General features: G+C 48.2%; 1 protein-coding gene across 2 annotated transcripts in view; it reads right to left on the bottom strand.

Moving 5' to 3' along the window:
* MYO7A (myosin VIIA) overlaps positions 1–24,274 on the bottom strand; it is a 101,402-nt gene that overhangs the window by 52,215 nt on the left and 24,913 nt on the right. For both annotated transcript variants that reach the window (XM_054387957.1, XM_054387965.1), the window contains exons 12-18: positions 23,855–23,990; positions 22,344–22,450; positions 11,334–11,471; positions 5,190–5,348; positions 4,644–4,736; positions 2,082–2,176; positions 892–976 (exon numbers count right to left, since the gene is read on the bottom strand). In XM_054387957.1, the coding sequence (XP_054243932.1) occupies positions 892–976; positions 2,082–2,176; positions 4,644–4,736; positions 5,190–5,348; positions 11,334–11,471; positions 22,344–22,450; positions 23,855–23,990 (813 nt within the window). The remainder of the gene's footprint in view (positions 1–891; positions 977–2,081; positions 2,177–4,643; positions 4,737–5,189; positions 5,349–11,333; positions 11,472–22,343; positions 22,451–23,854; positions 23,991–24,274) is intronic.

Here is a 24,274-nt window from a genome sequence, read left to right as displayed (position 1 = left end):
AGGTGGTGAGGTTCAACAGGGCTCTGGGCAACCTGATCTAGTTGAGGATGCCCCTGCTGACTGCAGAGGGAGTTGGACTAGCTGACCTTTGGAGGTCTCTTCCAACCCAGACCACTCTATGATTCCATATTTCAAGTGAGGACAAGCCTTTATGAGTGGGGTTCTCCAAGAGGGTGGAAAAATGAAGCATTCCAGCTTCTGCACTGATTCAAAGCCTGTCAGGGATAAAGGTAGCTTCTTCCCCACTGAAGACTAAAGAGTTTCTGCCCTCAAGAAGCCTCTGGAGGTTTATGTGATCATCTCAAGATAGACACAACCCATAAGGGTTACTCTCATGAAGGTCCAACATCTGCAGACCTCCTGACTGACAGACAAGGTGCTGTTTCAAGGCAAGAGGTAACATCCTCTTCAGCTTAGTTGTGGCTCTTCCTATATAGTTGCAGTCTTAGAGGACGATTTTGAGACATTTTCTACCACAATGCACTTCCCAAATTACCAGGGTCAAAGTCATCTGGAGTCAGAAAAGGACCATGAACTGAGCTGGGGAGAAATGCAGATACTGTGCCACCTGAAGATGGAGTCTATTGCTCAGAGGAAGCTGCTCTGGAGTTTTCAACCACCTGGAATCTAGTGAAAGACTTTTAAAACCCCAAGTGTCCAGTTTATGCCATGGACACCTAACTCATGGGTTAAAGGACAGCTAGAAGGTGCTCAGGTGCTCTCTTCAATGAAATGGCAAAGCAGCAAGAGAAAACCACCATTCATTGCTCCAACTGATAAAAGCCAACCCCACCTCCTCTTACACTCAGTGGGGCATTTTGAGGCAGGAAACTCTAACATATGTCCCAGCTGACAGAAGGTAGAGGTGTGAGGAAGCTTCCTTGTACTTACAGCGCCATAGTTCTTCCTGCAGTTGTGTCCACGCCAGTATCTCTGGATCATCAGGACTGAATTCCTCACTTTCAGGAAATTGGACCTGCAAAGGCATTTCAATCACTTGCCTCTGTAGTATTATCTCCTCCTGGGACTCATTCTTTGGAGATTTGAAACTGAGCATCCAGGTGGAGTAAACATTGCATTCTTGGCCTGAAAAAGCCTCCTCCCCCAGATCTCTTTGTTTTCATAAAAAGAGCTGTAGGGATTTCCTCTGATGGATCTCTATAGGCAGATTCTGCCAGGTTGTGGAAACGGGCAGAGCAGGAGAGGCTGAGAATGATTCCTTTGTTCCCCCTGCCCTGCACCCTCCTCTCGTCTCTGAAATTTCTTCCCTGCCTGCTCTCCTCACTTTTATATCAATGTCATCCAAATGATCAAGAGAAAACTTCAGGAGCACCACCCTGCTACCCCCATCTGCTCTTCCCATCCTCTCAGCTTAGCCTGATGTTACCTGTAGGCACCTCAAAGACAATTGTATTGGAAGAGCTTAAGGGTCTTGTCAGAATTCCTGTGGATGGCCCAGTTGTTTAGTATGTGTCCCTTCTGCAAAGCCCAAGGAGCAACCTGTGTCACATCCATGGTTCAGACAACCAAAGAACACAAAGCCCCAAGAACTGTCCTGCCACCATGGGTGAAGCTTGTCCTTGGCTATGGCTCTCCCTCTTCTTCCAGAACCGTGCCATGAGCTCCCCATAGGCTACCTGTTCTCCCAGTCCTGTCAAACTGAGTGACAAAGGGAAGAGTCCTGAGCTTCTTAGGCTCTGGAGACAGCAATGCTAATCCCAGGGGATGTTCCAATGGTGCCATTGCAGTCTTGTGGGGATTTGCATGGACTGAAGACTTAGTGCTGCCTCAGCAGGCTCAATGTCCCACTGTTGGATTGACATTCACTCCCCTGAAGACAGCACTGAACAGAAGGAGCAGGTCCCATTCTGTCCATGTTAGAGACAGATGACATAGATTTCCTCTTTGTTTCCTCTACTCTTTTCTTGCAATACTTGCTGAAGCTGAGGCCTCCTCTCCCTGGCTGCAGGCAGGGCAAGTCAGATGGGCACCTAGACAATAACATGTTCCCCAGGAGCAGCTTGCTGAAGGAAGTATCCCACATATCCCACCTCCCATTTGGCAGTGAACCCCACACCTACCTGTCTTTAAACCCACGGACCACCTTTTGGATGAGGATGACTTTGTCTGTGATGGCCTTGTCTCTCTCAATCTCCAGCAGCATGTCATGGTGGTCCTGTGGGAAGAAGCAACACAGCACCCATGGTTCAAGCTGTTCATCTGCCTGACATGTGGCAGGATGGGTGGTGTGAGGACCTTCCCCAGAGGAGATGTCAAAATAAACTCTAGGGATATTTTACCTCCCAGGCTTCACCCTAGGAAGATTTTAAGATGAACCCTAATGATCTACTGCCTTCATTCCCAAATGAACCAGAGCATCCAGAAGCTGCAATACTCCATAGTCTGAAAACAACCAAATTATGTTGCCATTCCATGCAGAGCTCCCTGCTAGTGCTGTCAGCCATGGGAGCAGTTCCTGGGAGTACTGGAGAAGTTTGGGAACAAACCCCAGGCTGCCTGGGTCCCATTGCTCTTTTTAGCCAAGGCTGCAACACCTTCATACACTAAGGACAAAAAGCTCCCCAAAGCACTGGATTTCTTTGCTCTGAGGCTTTCAGATGCACCACTCCAGGCTTTCTCTTGATTTCCCCCATACCATTTGTAACTGCTCTTTCCTAGTTGCAGCATGCTGAGCCCTGTGCTGGGTGAGCAGAGGCAGCTCCACACGTTTCCTGCTTTGTTTGACCTCACTTGGCCCCTGGGGGCCTCCCCATTTCTCTGTTTCCTGCCCCAACAGCTGTGAGATCTTGATAAGAGGCACTGGAAAGAACAGCTAGCAGGAATAGCTTCTGTGGAGGAGAAAGGAGTGTTCAGGCTGGGGCTGGGGATAAATCTAGATCTAAGCTCTCAGGGTTTACCACTGAGATTTTTGCTTGAGAGAAGCCTTTGCTTCCATTCTGGTTCCTGGCCAGCTCTAACACATCTTCCCAGAGCAACACAGGAGTGGGTTTGTAAGGAGAGGTGAGTGAGAATGGGGCTGCAGGGGATCCGCCACACTGGGCTGCTCTGTGCCAGCTGGACCAACGCAGAAAGGGAGGTTGTAGGCATGCCTCGGGTTGTATAAGGCCATCCTGAGAGCAAAGTGAGCCTCTTGTGCTCTTGGTCTCCCTCTCTGCAGGGCTCTGTATGGACATCCCTCCTGCTGCTGTGCTCTTTGGGTGTAGGCAGGAAATCATAGGGTTGTGTGGAAGAGAGCTTTAAGATCATCAAGTCCAGCCACCAACCCAGCACCACCCAGTCACCACCAAACCATGTCCCTCAGCAACACAACCTGTCTTTTGACCTCCAGTGATGCTTACTCCACCACTTCCCTAGGCAGCCTGGTCTAGGGCTGGACAACCCTTTTGGTGAAGAAATGTTCCCTAATATTCAATCTAAACATCCCCTGATGCAACTTGAGTCTGTTTCCTCTTGTCCTATCTCTTCTTACTCAGGAGAAGAGACTGACCCCAACCTCACTCCAACCTCCTTTCAGGTAGTTGTAGAGAGCAAGAAGGTCTCCCCTCAGCCTATTCTTTTTCTACACAACAATCCAAGTTCCCTCAGCCACTTTGCCTAAGATTTGTTCTCTAGACCTTCCACCAGCTTGCTTGGCCTAAGAATGATGAAGCTGAGTAGCTCAGGCCAGGAGGTAAAGGGCTGTATGCTGTATGTGACTATGTCTGCATCCATATGGGGAGAGCAGCCCTGTGGAGAAGGACCTGGGAGTCCTGGTGGACAACTTACCCATGGGTCAGCAATGTGCCCTTGTGGCCAAGAGGGCCAATGGTATCCTAGGGTGCATTAAGAGGAGTGTGCACAGCAGATTGAGGGAGGTTCTCCACCACCTCTATTCTGCCCTTGTGAGACATCACTTGGAATATTGCATCCTGTTTTGAGCTCCCCAGTTCAAGAGGGACAGGGATCTGCTGGAGAGAGTCCAACAGAGAGCTATGAGGATGATTAAGGGACTGCAGCACTGCCCTATGAGGAGAGGTTGAGAGCCCTGGAGCTGTTTAGTCTGGAGAGAAGACTGAGAGGGGATTTATAAATGTTTATAAATATCTGAGGGCTGGAGGTCAAGATGGAGGGGACAGGCTCTTCTCCCTTGCACCCTGTGATAGCGCAAGGGGCAATGGATATAAACTACAGCACAGGAGGTTGCACCTCAACATGAGGAGGAACTTCTTCACTGTGAGGGTCACAGAGCACTGGAACAGGCTGCCCGGAAAGGTTGTGGAGTCTCCTTCTCTGGAGACTTTCAAGACCCATGTGGATGTGTTCCTGTGTGACCTGTGCTAGATTCTATGCTCCTGCTCTGGCAGGGGGGATTGGACTTGATGATCTTTGAAGGTCCCTTCCAACCCCTAAAGTCCTGTGATCCTGTGTGCATGTATCAGTGCTGGCAGACTGTCAGGACTTCCTCCTGCCACAGCTTCCTAAACTGGCTCCAAATACCCTGCCTTAGCCCAGGTTCTTCTCACTGCCACGCCGGCCCAGAGACCATGTGAAAGGGTCATGTCTTATGATGGAAAGCCAATGGTAGGAGACTTCTTCACAGGCAAGGATCCCAGGTATCAGGAGGGATGTGGACAGCCACCTACCTTCAGGAATATCTTTGTCTTGCCGATCTGCCAGTCGTCATCCTTCCCAAGCACTGCTTCAGCAATGCGCTGGCATGTCCCACGAAGGTCGCCCTGATGGAATCACAGAATCACACAATCAACCAGGTTGGAAGAGACCTCCAAGATCATCAAGTCCAACCAATCACCCAACCCTAACTAATCATCTAGGCCGTGGCACTACATGCCCCATCCAGGCTTTTTAGGAGATGGAGTGGGATTCACCAAGCCCAGCCTCACCCATAGCTCCTCTCAAGCACCTGGGGACCTTTTCTCATCCCAATTCCAGTAGTTTTCTCCTAATGAGGTTCCCAAAGCTGTACTTTCACCACATTTAATGTGAGAGAGAGGTACAGGCTGAACATGGTACTTGTCCCTGCCAGCCCTGGAATCATTTTCCTTCCCTTGAAAAGGCCAGAGCCCCACTGTGACATCTGGGGATCAAATGGGGCAGAGGATGCTCCCCCCAGAGGTATCTCTGGAGATCCCAGCAGAGAGCCAGCATTTCCCCACGGAAGCAGCACTCACCTGTTTGTACGCTGGCTTCACCCCAGGCATGAGCACGCGGTACCTGTCCACGAACTCCACGAAGGTGTAGCGGATGGGGTAGCCAGCGCGGCGGATCCGGATGGTCTCCATCATCCCCGAGTACCTCAGCTGGCGGACACACAGCTCCCGGTCAAACAGCTGGGGAGGTGACAGCACACACTGCTTTGGGCTGGGCTGGATGGTCTCCAAAAGGCCCTTCCAACCGACACCATTCCATGACTGCACATCGTGGCCTGAATTGGCCGTATAAGAATCACAGAATTAACCAGGTTGGAAAAGACCTCTGAGGTCATCAAGTCCAACCTATCACCCAGCTCCATCTAATCCACTCAACCATGGCGCTGTGTGTCACTCCCAGGGATGGTGACTCCACCACCTCCCCAGGCAGCCAATTCCAATGCCCAGTCATTCTTTCTGTGAAGAATTTCTTCCTAACACCCATCCTGAACCTCCCCTGGCACAGCTTGAGACTGTGGCCTCTCTCTCTGTCACTGGTTGCTTGGGAGAAGAGACCAACCCCCACCTGGCTACAACCTCCTTTCAGGTAGTTGTAGAGAGCAATAAGGTCTCCCCTGAGCCTCCTCTTCTCCAGGCTAAACAACCCCAGCTCCCTCAACCTTTCCTCACAGGGCTTGTGCTCTAGACTCCTGTGGGAACTCTGAAGATGTGTGGGACAAGCAAGTCAGTCATCCACCCAAATCCTCCGCTTGGTGAGCTCAAGGCTGTAGGACTGTTGGCTTTCATGAGTCTGAGCCTATGAGCTGCTGAGAGTGTTTAACTCACTCCATTTCTTTAATTCCCTCTTGCAAGACTCAATGTGTCCTGCACATGGCACATGAGAACTGGAGAGCACAATGCAACCAACATAGAATCACAGCATGGTGGGGTCACAAACCTGACCTACAGCAGGTTTGCCTAGATCAGGTTGCCCAGGATAGCATCCAGGCAGGCTTTGAAAGTCTCCAGAGAAGGAGATTCCACAGCCTCTTTGGGCAGCCTGTTCCAGTGCTGAATGAATATCACCTTGGGAAAGTGGGCAGTGGTGGTGCACCTAAAAGGGTCAAACCATACAGTCACCCTCATGATGACCACTCGTGGTTGTGAACTTCTGACTGTAACCCTGAGCTTCACTAGCATGAGCAGGGCAGATTCATTTTGCAGGCAGAAGCAGCAGAGGTCCATGTAGGCATTGTTATAGTCTGGGCACTGACTGGCTTGAGAGCAGCCTGAAGAAAAGGATTTGGGGGTGCTGGTGCATGAGAAGCTCAATAGGAGCCATCAGTGTGCACTTGTAGCCCAGAATTCAATCACATCCTGGGCTGCATCAAGAGAAATGTGGCCAGCAGGTTGAGAGAGGTGATTCTCCCCCTCTACTCCACTCTGGTGAGACCCCACCTGGAGTACTGTGTCCAGTTCTGGAGTCCCTATTACAAGAAAGATCTGGAGGTGCAGGAATGTGTCCAGAGAAGGGCCACCAGGATGAGCAGAGAGCTGGAGCACCTCTCCCATGAGGTAAGGCTGAAAGAGTTGGGGCTGTTCAGTCTGGAGAAGAGAAGGCTCCAAGGAGACCTTATTGTGACCTTCCAATATCTGAAGGGGACTACAAGAAAGCTGGGGAGGTGTCAGGTAGTGATAGGACTAAAGGGAATGGATCCCAGCTAGAGGAGGAGAGATTTACATTAGACTTTAGAAAGAAGTTCTTCACTGGAACAGGTTGCCCAGGGAGGTGGTGGAAGTCTCATCCCTGGATGTTTTGAAGGCCAGTCTGGATGTGGCTCTGGGCAACCTGATGTAGTGTGAGGTGTCCCTGCCCATGGCAGGGGAGGTTGAAACTGGATGACCCCTAAGGTCCCTTCCAACCCTGACAATTCTGTGATATGAGCAAAGGCTCAGACACTCAAGTCTTAGGGTACCTACCACAGGTAGGTGGCACCCTGAAGTCATACAAAGGGAAGAGTGCAGCCTTGGAGATGCCAAAGCCCTTAGACAAGGCTGTTAGCACCAAACCACCCTGTATCCAGCTGTACAACTGAGGAACGTTGAAGGAACAGGTCAGAACTGAGACCAGCTGAGGGTTTTAGGGAAAGGACAAATCTGAAACCATCCTCTGTAGTTTCTCCTGACATGCAATGGACAGTTTCAAGGCCAGACAGCAGACACAGGCAACCCAGTCCCTGCAGATGTTTGCTAATAAACCTGGCTGCTCTCACGTATTTTGTATGCCTTGGGGTGAGCAAGGAGTAATGCTGCTAGATGGGCAGATTTGCTGAAGCAAAGGGAAATGCTGGGAAATTTTTGCCATGCTTTAGTACTTTGAGGAGGATCCTGGAGCCCCTGGGAGCACTCTTGCAACCTGATGTTGTCTGCTGTGAGCATCCAAAAAGTGTTCACCCCAAATATACAAGAAAGGCAGAAATGGTGTGGTGCTAGCACACCACAGGTCAGGACAGTAAAACCCAGCCTGGGTCAAAGAGTTTCTGCTAGAGTGTTATTCATCTGTCCTCCCTTTGGGTGTCTAAAATGTGAGCATCTGTGCAGGTACAGATTTGAGAATCTAAAATGTGAGTCATCTAGGCTCTCCCTGGAGTGAGGGAAGAGATAGGTAAGTGCTTGTATCTCAGATGTCCCTGTATCTCACATCCATCTCCGGGGACAGGAGGATCTGCCCTATGGATACCATCATCTCCCCATCCCTGGAGGAAATTTTTTTACTAGCTCATAGCAGCCACTTAGTAATGAAGGGGCTGGAGTGAAGTGAGACAGATCCTGATCCCAGAAGAAGACAACAGATGAGCAAGGAAAAGAAATAAAGTAGCATAACCCAGATTTGAGCTCAAGAGATCTGTATCTAAATTGGGTAGGGGAGAGAAGAAAGCTGCAGAGGAAAGAGATGTGTGTTCCTCTGTCTTCCACTGCCATGAAGCAGAAGGGTTTGTGAGCAGTTGTGGGCTTGCAATTAGAGATCATAAGGCGAAATTACTGCACATACGGACAAATCTGCAGCTCTGGCATCAGGGTCTGGTGAAGCACAGACTGCTGAAAACCACTTCTGACTTTCTTTGCATGGTTTGTCACCTAATTCATCCCCCACATTTCTCTTGGACTAACAGAGCAATGCCCAGAAACATCAGTGTAGGATGATGTACAGCCACACAGAACTCCAGCCAGCATCCCAGTGCAAACAATGTTGTTGTTTCCCCCTCCCACACACACACAAAAGCACATTTCAGAAGGAAGTACGAGCTTCAAAACAACATAAAGTAACAAACAGTCAGGACTTTCCATTGACCTTTCACTTCCCACTGTCCCATTTCCTACCACTATCAGTACTCTTTCCTTTAAAGCCAGGGGTGGAAAATGAGCTCTCAGAAAATATGCTCCTTGCCCCTTGTCCTATCATTGGACAGCACTGAGCAGAGCCTGGCTCTGTCCTCTCCTTCACATCTTTGTAAACATGAATGAGGTCACCCCTCAGGCTCCTCTCCAAGCTAAAGAGCCCCAGCTCCCTCACCCTTTCCTCATAAGGGAGATGTTCCATTCCCTTCAGCATCTTTGTGGCTCTGTGCTGGACTCCTTCAAGCAGTTCCTTGAGGAACTTCTTGAACTGAGGGGCCCAGAACTGGACACAATATTCCAGATGTGGCCTCACTGCTGGCTCACGGTCATCCTTCCACCCCCTAGGACCCCCAGGTCCCTCACCTCTGCACTGCCCTCCAACAGGTCAGTTCCCAGCTTATAGTGATCCATGGGGTTGTTCTTTCCCAGATGCAAGACTCTACACTTGTCCTTGTATTTATCCCCACCCAACTGTCCAGGCTGTCTAGGTCCCACAGCCTTCAGGTGTGTTAGCCACTCCTCCCAGTTTTATCTCATCAGCAGTAATGGTTGGACTCAATGATCTGAAAGGTCTTTTCCAACTGAAATGATTCTATCAAAGAATCACGGAAACATTCAGACTGGAAGAAACCATCAGGAAACCAAGTCCAACCCAGAGCCCTGCTCTACAAGGTGCACCACTAAACCAGAGCACCAAGCACTGCATCCAAACAACCTTTAACCACATCCAGACTTGGTGACTCAACCACCTCCCTGCCCAGCCCATTCCAATCCCTGACCACTCTTGCTGGGAAAAAAAATGTTTCCTACTGTCCAGTCTAAACCTACCCAGTGGCAGCTTGAGGCCATTCCCTCTTGTTCTATCACTAATAACCTGTGAGAAGAGACCAGTACCAACCTCTCCACAATGTCCTTTCAGGTAGTTGTAGACAGCAATGAGGTCTCCCCTCAGCCTCCTCTTTTCCAAAATAAACAGCCCCAGCTCCTTCAGTCACTCTTCTCCAGGCCCTTCACAGCTTCCTTGCCCTCCTCTGCCCTGGCTCCAGCACCTCCACATCTCTCTTGTATTGAGGTGCCCAAAACTGGACACAATACTCAAGGTGTGGCCCCACCAGAGCTAAGTCCAAAGGGACAAGCACCTCCCTGCTCCTGCTGGACACAGCATTTTTGATACCAGCCAGGATGCCATTGGCTTTCTTGGCCACCTGGGCACACTGCTTGCTCATATTCAGTTGCTTGCCCCTTAGAACCCCCAGGTCCCAGACAGCTTTCCAACCACACTGCCCCAAGCCTGTAACGTTGCTATGATTCCTTTAAACTTAGAGCTGTTTTAATGTTCCACTAAAAGTTTTGTAGATAAATTGGTTGGACAGAGACTTGCAAGAGCTGATGAAATACCACTTCCTAGACAGGACACAAAGTGCCAGACTGAATCCCAGACATCCAGGTGTAAAAGCAACTCGAAGTCAGGGCACTGGGAATAACTTGTTAACATCAGTTCAGGATGTACTCCTATTTCTCAACATCACCCTTCTTCTTAAAGAAGGTCTTGTTTTGATCTAAGCTCAGACATGTTGTTAAACACTAACCCAAAGTCCTCCATTAACATGCTGCTAGGTGCCCTTTTGTGCTCACCAAAAACCAGGACAAAGCCACAGCAAGCTCTGAGAGAGCCACCAAACCTTTCACCCTTCATCATTAGGCTCACTGAACAGCAAAAATAGGTTTCAAACAAACACTGCTTGTATATAGCAGCTCCGAAATTCAGCATTTTTTTTTTTGTTGGGGTTTTTTTTACACTTAGTTGAGCTTTGCTAACAGATACTGTCCAGAGCTCCAGCTCTGGCTAGGTTAACTATCACTGAGGTGCAAAGGCCTGGGCAAAATGATTCACAGAAATAAATGGCTGAAATGATCTTTAAATAATGCTCTTGCTCCCCCAGTAATATCACTGTTGAGTGGTCAGCGGCTAACAGTCATTGATAACAGCACCAGGGTCCAGTCCTGCAAGATGCTGACACTGAGATTGGGGTGTTCAGCACCACCTTATCATTCACCTTTCACTCCAAAACTCAGAGAACCCTCCATGTGAACTTTCAGAGCCTTGTATTTGCTCCAGAAAGTTTGTTCCCCAGAGTGTTTGTTGCTTTTTTTTTGAAGCAGCTCTCTGGGAAACAGAGCAAAATAATTCTGCTCTGTGCTATTTTGCCTCTTTTCCTCCCCCCCTTTATTTCTTTCCCTCTGCTTTTAGAATCATGCTTTCTGAATCAGTGGCTAAAAAAAAAAAAAAACAAACCCAAACAACCAGCTGAAAGGATCTAACAGGGATGAAACCCAGTGAGATCACTTGGAAGGAAATATTTTTGTGGAAAACATCCATGGGAAGGTGAATCACTTGTAAGAAATGTTGAACCCTGTCATAAGATGAAATCCAGAACCCTACAGCTCAGCCTAAGTCTCTGGTAGGGAGGTATTCAGAGGCATTTCCTATAGGAGAAAAGGCTGTGGGGTGAATTCCTTAAGGTCATCCATTAGGAGAAAAGCAGGGGCAGGAGCTCACTTCTCCAAAATGCTTTGGGGTGCTGTTGTATCACAAAACAAGTGCTTGATTTTGCCACCCCTTTGGTGACTCCCTGGCTTGCAGAACAGGCTGTGGGGTGGCTTCCTAAGCAGCCAGGCTCAACCCCAACTCCATGGACACCCAAAGAAGTTTCACTTTTAGCTCCAGAGCAGGGCGAGCCTTGCAGACAGTGTGAAAGGCAACCAGGAGACAAAAGCAGGACTTACCATGGGCTTCTTGTACTCATTGGGCTTGATGCAGCGGACAAAGAAGGGCTGGCACACGCTGAGAGTCCTCATCAACAGCTCCAGGGACCGCTTGAACTGGCTGCTGAGCGTCGGCGAGCGCTTCCTCGTCTCTGCTCCCTGCAAAACCCCAGCAGAGCAGGCTCAGGAAATGAAAGGATAACAGTGCCTTTCCCCTCCAGCCACATCCCACACCCAGCCAGGGCTGGAGCAGGGAGCAGGGCCAGAGCTGGTTGAGTGTTGTGGTAGGAGAGGGGCAAGGCAGAGCCAGGAGGCTTGCAATGGCCTGACTCTGCCAGCATGCTCGTCTGCCTCTGCTCAGGGAGGAAAAGGGCCATAATTTAATTGCTCCTGCTCAGACCTCCCTGTGTGACTGGCAATCCCATGTGCCCTGTGAAGAGCCACAAGGGAGGTATGCCCATAAAAACAAACAGACTTTTCTGGGCCACCAAAAAGTCTCTGTACTGCAGCTTAGGGCAATGCATCTGCTCAGGGATGCTCCTTGGAAGGGCTTGGGCTTTCCTGACCCCATGTGTTGCAGCACAATCATTCCAACCCCTTTTTGTGGTTCCTCATGTCAGGCTAAGCACCCTTCTGCTCCCTGAGGCATAGGATCAGAGACCCATGTAGGGTGAAAACCAAGCCAGGGACACTTCTGCTGCAGGGTGACTCTGCAACAGCTCCAGAAACTTCTGGTGAAGTCTATATTCCTCAGCCTGTACCACAGGGAAGATTGGAGTTTGGAAAAGCATATTGACTAGGCTAAATGAGAAGGGGATTTAGGGTGAACCAGGGTGATTTTGAGTATTTTGCTTGGTTTAGCTCCCTTGGTTAAATTATTTATCCGATCTCCAGTTTGGCCAAGTGTTTCTAAAGCAGAATGGAGATGTTTCCTTGACATGTTCCCTGGAGATGTTGCCCCTTCTCCCTGTCCTGGGAGAACCTCCAAACTAAATGAGGCCCCCAGCTCATTCTTAGGTGTCACTCACTATTAGCCAAGCTGATTCCACACCAGTCACAGTGGTGCTGTGTGTCTCATAGGGTCTGGTGTTCAGGGAGCCTTTGTGGGGCAGTAGGTACCTCTGGTGGTTTGGAGAAAGAATTAGGCACCAGGATGCAGCTCCCTCTGAACAAATAATAGGGCAAACTGTGACATGACTAGGGACATCACCTGATGGTCAAGGGTTTCCCAGAGGGAGGATTGCAGCAGGATTTTAATGCATTTTTCCACCAAACACCCTCTTCTTTGCAGGTGGTCAATGCATGCATGGAGTCATGAAATCCACATTTGCACTGCCCTTGCTGCTACGTTTTGCAAGGTGCTGAGTTTGACTCCCACTTTTGCTAAAAATCTTTGTGTGCACTTCACTGCCCAGCTCTAATAACCTGCCAGATAATATTCCCATCCACCCAAACTGAGGAATTTCACAGAATCACAGACTAGTTTGGGTGGGAAGGGACTAGAAACAACATCAAGTCCAACCCGTCTGCCATAGAGAGGGAATTTGTACAGCTGAGGTTGGATATGATGTTGAGACAAACTCAATCAACACAAGCACAAAATCATCATGGAATTCCAGCAAGAGAAAACCCAGCTCATGCACACACCAGAAGAACTTGGCCTGCTTGTCCAGAAGAGCATGGAGGGCTATCAGTCATCTCTCCTAGCAAAATCCTCCCCTGAAGGACAAACTGTTAACAAATCCACAGTGATTACTGGATGCAGCTGCTGCCTGCAGAGCACTGTAGAGTTTGATGCTCACATTCTGTCACAGATCTGATGAAGACTAGGCTGCTTCAGCAACAAGCCTGGCTTGGACAGCTTTGATCAATGTTTTCTTATCATTTTGCTAACTGTGTGCCAGGGATCACCTCTGTGAAACGTGAAAGGGTAGTCACAAGGTTTTAGAAGCCTCAACAGATGCAGGAGCAGGGCTGGAAGGTGGAAGCAGCTGTGTGCTTAGCCAGTTTGGGTTTGGCTAGGAGAGGTCATTTTTCAGTTGGTGGCAGGAAGGGTGCAACCCTTTGCACAAGGTTCCACAAGGGAATGCTTGAGTGGTCTGCTCCCAGACAACACAACCTGCTTCTCCAGGTTGCTGACGGTAAAAAGCAGTGGTGCTACATCCACCTTTACACCTGAGAGCCTTCTGCTAGGAGGGGCTGGAAGAGATAGCAGCCAGAAAGCAGCTTGGTTTCCTATCCAAATAGTCAGAGTGGTCTGGGCTCCTCCTGTCAGGACCATCCCATCCACTCACATGCTTCCTGACATGCACAAACCCCTCTCAATGGTGAGGACCAGCCACATGGGCACACACCAGGCTCTCAGCTACACAACAAAAACTCAAGCAAGTGCTTTGCACCAGCCTTCTCCTGCAGGGACAGGGTGACACCACTGCAGACATTGTGGTTCCTCATACCTCACCTCAAAATCAGTGTGGGGAGATTCTGCCCTTATTCCAACAAAACAGCACAAAAATTAGGAGTGGAGCAGCTTGCCCACAGAGGTCTCACTGCAGAGCAGGAGCTCTTTTTAGCTCAAAACAGACACAGTCCCACAACAAGATGGACACAATATTTTCTGCTGGCCATGCATGACTTAACTGTCAACCTCTGAGACTGTTACACCTTTGCGACACAGATTATCTCTTCACTAGTGTCCATACAGAATCTAGTACACAGGAGAACATGACCTGCATGTCCTGGGGCAGGACAAGCAGGATTCACAGGTGCTGTAGCCCAGATGGGGGGCACCGAGTGGTCACTCAGCCTGCACTCAGCATCAAAGGGAAAAGAAGAAAAAAAAAAATAGAAGAGAAAAATAGCAGGAGAATTGCACCATTTCCAAAGAAGCACCACCTCAAAAGAAGATCCTAAAGATATCCAAACCAGCAGGACACTCAGACCTGCTTCAATGCCACCTCTCTGTGCCACCTCAAGCTGATCTGGCTTTAGAGGCACAGGGATGTGTGCGACTGAAGCAACATAAAGACAAAAGTCAAGGCAGAACATCATCAGCAGGACACAAGAGGATGTTCCCCCAGCATGAGATCCTCAATGGCATAGCTGGAGCATTAGGATCTTTCCCAGCATCTCTGAGAAGCTGTAAAATCTCTAGGTACTTATTCAGCCTATTTTCTTGAGTGTCTTGGACACAGTTAGGCATTTTTCATACATCCAGGGCTGAGAAAGCAACAACCAGCGCAGCCTCTCTGCACCCTGTGGGTGTAGGGGGCTGAGATGGACACAAAGTCCTGTTTTTAATACAGACCCAGAACTCCAGCTAGGCCAATCAACAATTTTTTTTTTTTGTTTTAAAATCTGTAATCTTCAAACCAAGCAAACAGAAGCAAGGAGAAAAGCAAGGAGCAGGAGAAATGTCACTGAAGGAGAAATGTCACTGAGCCAGAAATGGTAGGAGTGGTGTCCCTCTGTGCCTTCTCCTCCCACATTAAGGAGAAGGCTGCATGCATGGTGCACCAGGATCTCCATGCTCAGCACTAGGTCTGCCAGGGAGATGGTGACCTGCTTCAGTGGGAGTGCAGAAAGGTGGATTACTTAAGGTGAGCTAGGGAAGGAGAGAGAAGCATGTACCACCAGCAATACTCTGAGGAAAGGACCATCCTCACATCTCTTCAGGATGAGAAAAATCACTAAACTGGGCCATGCCAATGTGACACACTGGTTTTCAGCCCTTTTTTTCCCCCTGAAGTCTGAGAAAAATGATGATTTTATCATTTGATTATATGGAATGCTGCTGGGGTGGCCTTAGCTGGCCACTCAAAGTTGAGGCTTCCTCACAGCACTTTTGTGGTGGCATAGAGGGAAGAGAGCCTCTCTCTGAAATGCTGTACAGTATGGAAGATGCCTTCATGTCCAAAGTTGACATGGGCTGTGCAACAGTGCTAAGTATCACTATTTGGAACTAAACTCTCTCCCCCCCCCCCCACCCCCCTTTTTTTTAATTTTTAATTTACTGGTTATATATTTGGAAAATCTGTTTTTGGCTTGGCTGTTCCACCCTTGCCTCATTGCTAAACAAAACCAATTGATCATCATTCATTAGAGACCCTACTAAACACAAGCCTGTGTTGTAAAAATGACCATGACAACAGAAAAATTCCCCCAAAGAATCAGTTTTATGCCTCCCCTTTACTGTTCTGCCTTCCATTTCTTTAGAGGAGAGTGGCCTGGGCATTTCTGATTTGGTACAATTCTTTCCTGGACTCAATCCCAACCATCCTAACTGAGGAAGGATTTGGTGGGTTTTTTTGGTGTGTGGCAATGTTACAACTCTAGAGCTGGACCCACTGAAATGTTGCAATCCAAACAGTTTGCAATCATCATGCAGAAAGGAAGCAGTCCAGGTCTGGAATAAAAGGCTTTGGATCATTTTAGATCAGATCTCCCTCTTTTGAATTCCAAGCCCAAACATGTGAGACATTGCAGAGGTAAGAAGGGTTGAAATTAAGCCCCATGAAAGGATCTGAATGTTGCAGGTCAGGTCTATCTCCAACATGAGCTAGTCTCTGGCTGTTGAACTGGTGGGGTGGAAATGTGAGCAGAGTCGCAAAGCTAACGGCACAAAACCTTCAGCACGCAGGATGCTACCCTGTGGCCAAATATCTAGCAAGGAACGTTTGGAGAGATATCAGAACCAGTCAGGAGATCAAATGCAACAGAAAAGATCTAAGGAAGATGCCAAGAGCCTGTTTGGAAGATCATGGCAGTGTTTGATATTAACCATGTCTTAGAAGACTTGCATTTGAGCTTTCCCCTGAATGTGAAGCCACCACAAGGATGATGGCATTTCTAAACAACCCAGAAATGCAGCCAGAAGTCTGTCTTTGCACATCAACTCTCCTCTTCCTGCCCCAAAAAGGGCAAAAGAGGGCCAGATTTGCAGTTGCATTGAGGAACAACATCCCACTGAAGCCAGCGGTGGAACCACGGTGAACAGCCATATCCAACAGATGATCCATCTGAAGTTAATTAAAATCATTCAAATGTCAGGGAAAAAAAAAAAAAAAAAACAAACAAAACCCAAACCAAACAGGTCCTCAAAACTTTGTCTCAGGCTGGTTCTGATTTTATCCAAACCAGTTTCCCATATTACAAAGCTCTTCTGAGTCGAATCCTAGAAATAAATGACACATAGATCTGCATCTACTCAACAAGCTGTACAAATGCTCTCCATCACATTGGTCACTCAAAATGGATCCTCTATGGATAGGACAGGAAGAGGAATAAACTGACAAGAGCAAAGCACAATCCTTGCCAAGGAGAGGTGGATACAGAAGAGAGGAACTCATGTATTTGGTTTACCTTTGGTGTGGGTGTGGGCGACTGGCCAAATGTGCTGGATGCATAGCCACAGAGAAACTACATGAAGCACAGGTGAAAAACAAAACAAAACACAAAACAAAACAGAGACAGAGAAGATCAAATAGTGAAAAGGAAGAACAACCAAAATGGAGCCCTGATATTGTTAGTCTTGGAGGTCCTGCTGTTAAAATACCTCATGAAATGCATTAATGCTTACATTTGTCTCTGTCCCTCTCCTGGTTTTTTCCTTTAATCTCCATGTCTGCATCCCAGAAACTGAGGGAACTATCACTGTCCAGCTCTTGCCTCTTGGAAACAACTCTTCCACATCTTTTAACCTCACTCATTATCCATCTAGTTTCCAAGCCATCCCTACTCCTGTCCCTCACACATCCCTGCTCTCCTGTTACTGGTGCCTTCAACAAACAGTTGGGAAGATGCCAAGCAAAAGGAAAACGTCACCAAAATTCTAAAGAAATCTCTCCCTTCCTCCCTAATTTTAATCCAACAACTCTGAGGGTTTCCATACAGTTGGAATTTTTGCCAAGGGGAAAGTCCACAAATTCCTATTTGTTTGGTTGGTTTTGGTTGGGGTTTGGTTTGGGTTTGGTTTGGGTTTTTTTTCATTTTTTTTTTTGCCTCCACCATTTTCCATCCTCCACACAAACTTCTGTTTTTTTTCCCTCACCACTTTCCATCCTCCACTGCTCCTTCTACCTGTTCCTGAAGCAAGCAGCACTGTCAGACCACATTGACTGCTTCCTCAGAGGAACAGTGCATAACACCCACTGAATCCATCCTTTCACCTGGCATCACTCAAAGCAATGTTCCAGCTGAGCCAAGACATGCAGATAGACCTCCTCCATGATGGGCATGCACAAAGGACACTTCCCAACCCCATGTATTCCAGCAATACCCATGGGTTTTGCTGTCCACCAACATGAGGTATTTCAGGGAGCAAAGAGTTACTACATTATTCAAATATTCACTCTTGACTAGACCTCAAACTCCTCTGATCTTTGGCTTTCTCTAGATATGAACACACTTTTCACTGGCTCACAATATTCTGCAAACTCATCAAGCTCTTGGGGACCAAAGGTTGGAGCTTGTGAGTGAATTATAGAATCATAGAGTGGTCTGGATTGGAAAGGACCCCCAAAGGTCATCCAGTCCAAACCCCTCTGCAGTCAGCAGGGACATCCTCAACTAGATCAGGTTACCCAGAGCCCTGTTGAGCCCCACCTTGAATGTCTCCAAGGATGAAGCCCAAACCACCTCTCTGGGCAACCTCTTCCAGTGTTCCACCACCCTCATAGTAAAGAACTTGTTCCTAACATTCAATCTAAATCTCCTCTTCTCTAGTTTGAAGCCATTGCCCCTCATCCTATCACTGCAGACCTTTGCAAACAGTCTCTCTCTATCCTTCTTGCAGGCTCCCTTCAGGTACTGGAAGGCTGCTATTAGGTTTCCCTGGAGCCTTCTCTTCTCCAGTCTGAACACCCCCAGCTCCCTCAGCCTGTCCTCATGGCAGAGGTGCTCCAACCCTCCTCTGGACCTGCTCCATCAGATCTATGTCCTTCTGATATTGAGGGCTCCGGACCTGGATGCAGTACTCCAGGTGAGGTTTCCCCAGAGCAGAGCAAAGTGGCAGAATCACCTCTCTGGATCTGCTGGCAATGCTTCTTTTGAAGAGCCCAGGATGTGATTTGTCTTCTGGGCTACAAGCCCCCACTGTCTGCTCATATCCAGCTTCTCATCCATCAGCACCCCCAAGTCTTTTTCCTCACAGCTGCTTTCTATCCCCTCCTCCCCCAGTCTGTATTGAGAGTGAGGATTGCTCTGGTCCAGGTGCAGAGTGAAACAACTCATTACATGATTTAGCTCTTAGCAGAGCAGCTACTTATCTCTTCTTAAGGGAAGATCTGACCTGACCTGAGTGACTCCACAAGGTTTCTCCATGGATTGTAACACTGATGCTCAAGGAAGACATGTACACCTCCATTTGCCCCTGCTCACCCTAACCCTACTCCTAACTCTATACTCACCTGCTCTTTCTTTTGGAGAATGCTTCTTATAATCATGGAATGGTTTGAGTTGCAAGGGGCCTTGAAGATCATCTAATTTTAACCATCCTGCCATAGCAAAGGGACAACTCCCACTACACCAGGTTGCTTAAAGCCCTATCCAACATGGCTTTGAACACTTCCAGGGATAGGGCATCCCTAACTTCTCTGGGCAATCTGTTCAGTGTCTCACCACCCTCACAATAAAGAATTTCCACCATATATCTAACCTAAATCTACCCTTTCAGTTTAAAGCTGTTACCCCTCACTCTATCACTACAACTTCAGATGTATCAGAACAGGGCCCTCATCCTATCAGTCACTTTTAAGAAAGGGGCTGCAAGATTATGGAATTTTGGTGGAAAGCAGTAGGAAAACCATCTCAGCCCTGTGCTGGATCTTGGTTGTCTGAGCAGTTTAGTTGGTGTGGTCTGTAGGGGATTTGTGCTCTCCCAGTTCACACTAACACTGTGCATGTTCAGGGAAACTGTTTTCTCCTCTGTCATTCTTCTGTCATCTCTTGCTCAAACAAAAAAACCCAAACCAAACACATTAAAGTATCAAAGCACAGGGACCACCACTCAGATTTTGAAGATATTTAGCAGAACTATAAAAGAAAAAAAAAAAAAGTGTTCTGAGGTTTTAAAAGATCTCTGTGATAGAATCATATAATCTCTTTGGTTGGAAAAGACCTTTAAGATCATTGAGTCCAACCATTATCTAACTCTACCAAGTCTGATGTTAAATCATGTCCCTCAGCATCACATCTCTCCATCTTTCAGAGACCTCCAGGGATGGGGATTCAACCCTCTCCCTGGAATGTTGCTGCTGTTTACCTCTAAAGGTGCTTGGTAGGCAACCCTGTGAAGAAGTCTGCATGACTGTGTAACCCTGGGAGCTCCCTCTCACAGACTCCCCAGAGTCCACCTCTGCTCTGCTCTGCTCTGCTCAAACGGTCAAGAGATCATTGCCAAAGTGAACTGCAAAGCTTGCACCACTGTTGGGGGGTAATTTACCACAACCACAAGTAAAAAGCAGTGAGGAGCAAGCAATAAAAAGCAAAGTAAATGGCAGCACTGATGCTAAGGGAGTTAGAGCCCAGTTCAGCAGGAGTGTCCACCTCTGGGGATGGCTCTGAATCCACCATACCCAACTGGTAGCTTAATTGGGGCTGAAAAACTTTATCTTGTTCCTAATGAAGTCAAAAGGGTATTGATTATTCATTTCAGCAGGAGCAAAATTGAGTGAGCAAAGGTTATGAGCTTGCAAATGTGTCTGTAGTCTATTCAAAGACATTTCTTGGCAATTAAAACATTTTTTTTCCCCTTAGCAGGCAAAGGAATCCAGCAATTATATATCTGTCTGACACTCTTGAAAGTCCCTAAGTCCCTTGGACCATCAGTGGCGTTGGCTGGCATTTGGAAATAGGATGCCAACTTCTAAAAACCTTGGTTGATTTGGAACATTTGGAACATCCCACAGCCTCTGCAGTCCCATGGCTTTGCCTAGGCAGACTGAGAGATTTGGCCATCGAGGTAGACTTTCAAGATCTGCAAGGCTGACATTTTAAAACAATTTCTACTTCCATGTTGGGAACAGGGCTGATAACATCTTTGTAGGGAGATGTTAGATGTTCAGCTTACTCAAAAAAAACCCCATACTATATTGGTGTTATTAATGGTGAAACAGTCACTGATCTCAGCATTAAAGATTGTATCATAGAAATAAATGCTCAAATAGGGTCGGAAGAGTTAAAGCTACAGCTGTGCCTATCTCCAGAGCTCCAGTGACCTTCTGAACTGGGTGTGGAGTAAGCACACACCCTCCTAGAGGACCAGGATCAAGAAAGAGGAACTTTAAAGCTTCAGCTTTCATAGCTGGTGTCCCCCCTCTCTGCTGTTACAACAGTAAAACACAACTGTTGGCTGGTCCTTCCCAGCCCTACTTGGTGCTGAAAGGCCAGTCAAGATTGTCATAGAATTACAGAATCACAGAATGGTTTGGGTTGGAAGGGACCTCCAAAGGTCATCTAGTCCAAACCCCTGCAATGAGCAGGGACATCATGAAATGCTTCGGTTCGGGAGGAACCTTTAGATGTCATCTAGTCCAACACCCTGCAGTGAGCAGGGACACCTCCATCTAGAGCAGGTTGCTCAGAGCCCAAAACAACCTGACCTGGAAGGTTTCCAGGGACATCTACCACTTCTTTGGACAACCTGGGCCAGTGTCTCACCAACCTCACTGGACAGAATTTCTTCCATCTACTCTGAACCCTCTTTCAATGTAAAACCATCACCCCTTTGTCCTGTCACAGCAGTGCCTGCTAGAAACTCTTCCTTGTAGACCCCCTTTAAGTACTGAAAAGCAGCAATGAGGTCTCCTTGGAGCCTTCTTTTCTCCAGGCTGAGCAACTCCAATTCTCTCAGCCTTTCTTCATAGGAGATGTGTTGTCTCATTGCTCTGCTCTGGTCTACAAGCATTTGGTTTTCTCACTCAGTTACACACAGATCTGAGCTGCTCACTTGGAGCTACCTCTTTCCTCTCTTTGATTTCCACAATCACAAACCTTTTTGTTCCCATCCCTGCACAATCATAGAATGGTCCAGGCTGGGAGGGACCTCCAAAGGTCATCCAATCTGCCTCCCTGCAGTCAGCAGGGACATCCCCAACTGGATCAGGCTGCCCAGGGTCTCATTGAGCCTCACCTTGAATATCTCCAGGGATGGGTCCTCAACCACCTCCCTGAGCAACCTGTTCCAGTGTTCCACCACCCCTGTAGTGAAGGACTTCTTCCTGATGTCCAATATAAATCTGCTCTTCTCCAGTTTGAAGCCATTGCCTCTCATCCTACCACTCCAGGCCTTTGTACACAGTCTCTCTCCAGCCTTCCTTGTGGGACCCCTCAGGTACTAGCAGGTTGCTATTAGGTCTCCCCAGAGCCTCCTCTTCTCCAGGCTGAACACCCCCAGCTCCCTCAGCCTGTCCTTGTATCACAGGTGCTCTAACCCCTAATGATCATTTTCATGGCCCTCCTCTGGACCCACTCCATCAGCTCCATGTCCTTCCTATATTGAGGGCTCCAGACCTGTACAGAGTACTCCAGGTGGGGTCTCACCAGAGCAGAGCAAAGTGGCAGAATCTCCTGTCTGGATCTGCAGCCAGTGCTGCTTTTGATGCAGCCCAGGCTGCCATTGGCCATCTATGCTCATGTCCAGCTTCTCATCCATCAGCACCCCCAAGTCCTTTTCCTCAGGGCTGCTTTCTATCCCCTCCTCCCCCAGTCTGTATTGAGACTGAGGATTGTTCCAGCCCAGGGGCAGAACCCTGCACTTGCACTTGTTGAACTTCATGAGGTTGACCTGGGCCCAGCTCTCCAGCTTGCCCAGAGAGAAGCAATCACAGCACAAAATAATGTTTGAGAAATCAAATGGAACCTGAGGCATGAGTGTGGAGGTGCCTGTGACACCACATTAATGCTTCCTGATGGCTGACTTCACACTAAGAGGTCTGAAAAACACTCCCAAGTACACCAGAGCAATGTGAATCTTCTGCTCCTTCCAGGAATACTCTCCCCCCATGAATAAAGGTCTTCTTCTGCCTGTATTACCATTGCCACATCTGCTTGGAAGATCTGCTTGATGAATTTGTTTTTGGAGGAATGCACCAGCTGAATGATGTCTCCATGCAGCGTGTCCCTGTTTTTCTCCAAGAAACCTAGAGGAATAATGGTGTAACACTTAGAGGACACAATGCAATGCAACATGGCCACACCTCAAAGCACAAAATCCTAGTGATGCCTTGGCTGCTCTTAGGACACCAGTTCCTTCTCCACGGAAAGGAGAGATGGGCAGTGCCAAGGGATCACAGAACTGGTTTTGGTTAGAAAAGACCTCTAAGATCGTCAAGTCCAACCATTAGCTAGCTCTGTCAAGTCTGGTGCTAAACCATGTCCCTCAGCACCACATCTGTGTCTTTCAAACACCTCCAGGGATGGGGATGAACCACCTCCCTGGGGAGCCTGCTCCAGTATTGGAGAACCCTTTCAGTGAACTTTCTTCTAGCATCCAACCCAAACCTCCCCTGGTGCAATTTGAAGCCATTTCCTCTTATCCTACCACTTGTTACTAGGGAGAAGAGACCAGCTCACACCTCTCCTGTCAGGGGGTTGTAGAGAGTGAGGTCTCCCCTGAGCCTCCTTTTCTCCAGGCTAAACAAGCCCAGTTTCCTCAGCCACTCCTCATAAAACTTGCTTTCCAGACTCTTCACCAACTTCATGAAGCTGTGTGAATGCTGTTGTTCAGTTTTGTTTTCACTATAGGAAAGACCCTGAGATGCTGGAGTGTGTCCACAGGGCAACAAAGCTGGTGAAGGGTCTAGAGCACAAGTCTTGTGAAGGGCAGCTGAGGAAACTCAGGTTGTTTAATCTGGAGAAGAGGAGGCTCAGTGAGACCTTCTTGCTCTCTACAACTACCTGAAAGGAGGTTGTAGCAAGCTGGCAATTGGTCTCCTCCCCCAAAGAACAAGGAATAGGCCAAGAGGAAGTGGCCTCAAGTTGCACCAGAAGAGGTTTAGGTTGACCATTTGAGCAGGCTACCCATGGAAGAGATGGAGTCACCATCCCTGGAGGGATTTGAAAGCCATATAGATGAGCTGCTGAGGGACATGGTTTAGTGGTGGGCTTGGCAGTGCTGGGTTACTGGCTGGACTCAGTGGTCCTAAAGGTCTTTCCCAAACCAAACAATTCTATGATTCTATGGCTAGGGTGTGCCCTGCAAGCAGCACCTGGGTTGCTGGACTACTACTGGCTGCTCTTGGGAGGGTAATGGGTGTGGGAGATGAGTAGGGAGAGAAAAGGAGGGTCAAGAGAAGGAAGACAGAGATGCATCTTGAGACTGGATTGAAGATGCATTTCAGTGGTGGTGCTGAGCACTGCAGTCTGTCACGGGCACCCATGAGTGAAAGAGCACCTCTGCAGCTGATGGGCATCACTGAAGGGCCAGCAGAAGGAGTGCACTGACATTACATGGGCTACCATCCCACTCTGCTTCAACACAGCAGCAGTTCACCTTCCCCCAGGCATCACCCCACCCTTGCAGTCCCCCAGGAGCTGCCCCATACCTTTGGTTTCGTAGTAAACGATTCCAGCAAAGTGGTTAATCCCAAACTGGGTTTCATAGTTATTCTTTGGAGGAATGTAGTTGGTGTTAAGCTTGTGCTGGGAGTTCAGCTTGTTCAACATGGTGGCATCTGTACCCTGTGCATGAAGGAAAGGATCTGACATTTAACCAGGGTTTGACCCACTACAAATATTTTTCAGGCAACAGTGCATGTCTTTTTCTCTGCCTTGGGTGACAGTGTGTGTTTCTCTTGAGAAAAGATGCATGGATTCCTAGAATGGATTAGGTTGGAAGGGGCCTTACAGATCATCTAGTTCCAACTCCCCACCATGGACAGGGACACCTTCCATTAGATCAGATTTCTCAAGGCTTCTCCAACCTGGCCTTGAACACCTCCAGGGAGGGTCCATCCACAACCTCC

The sequence above is a fragment of the Indicator indicator genome, chromosome 1 (genome assembly GCF_027791375.1).
Source record: "Indicator indicator isolate 239-I01 chromosome 1, UM_Iind_1.1, whole genome shotgun sequence".
In the NCBI taxonomy this organism is placed as follows: domain Eukaryota; kingdom Metazoa; phylum Chordata; class Aves; order Piciformes; family Indicatoridae; genus Indicator; species Indicator indicator.
This window is presented reverse-complemented; position numbering and strand designations above follow the sequence as displayed.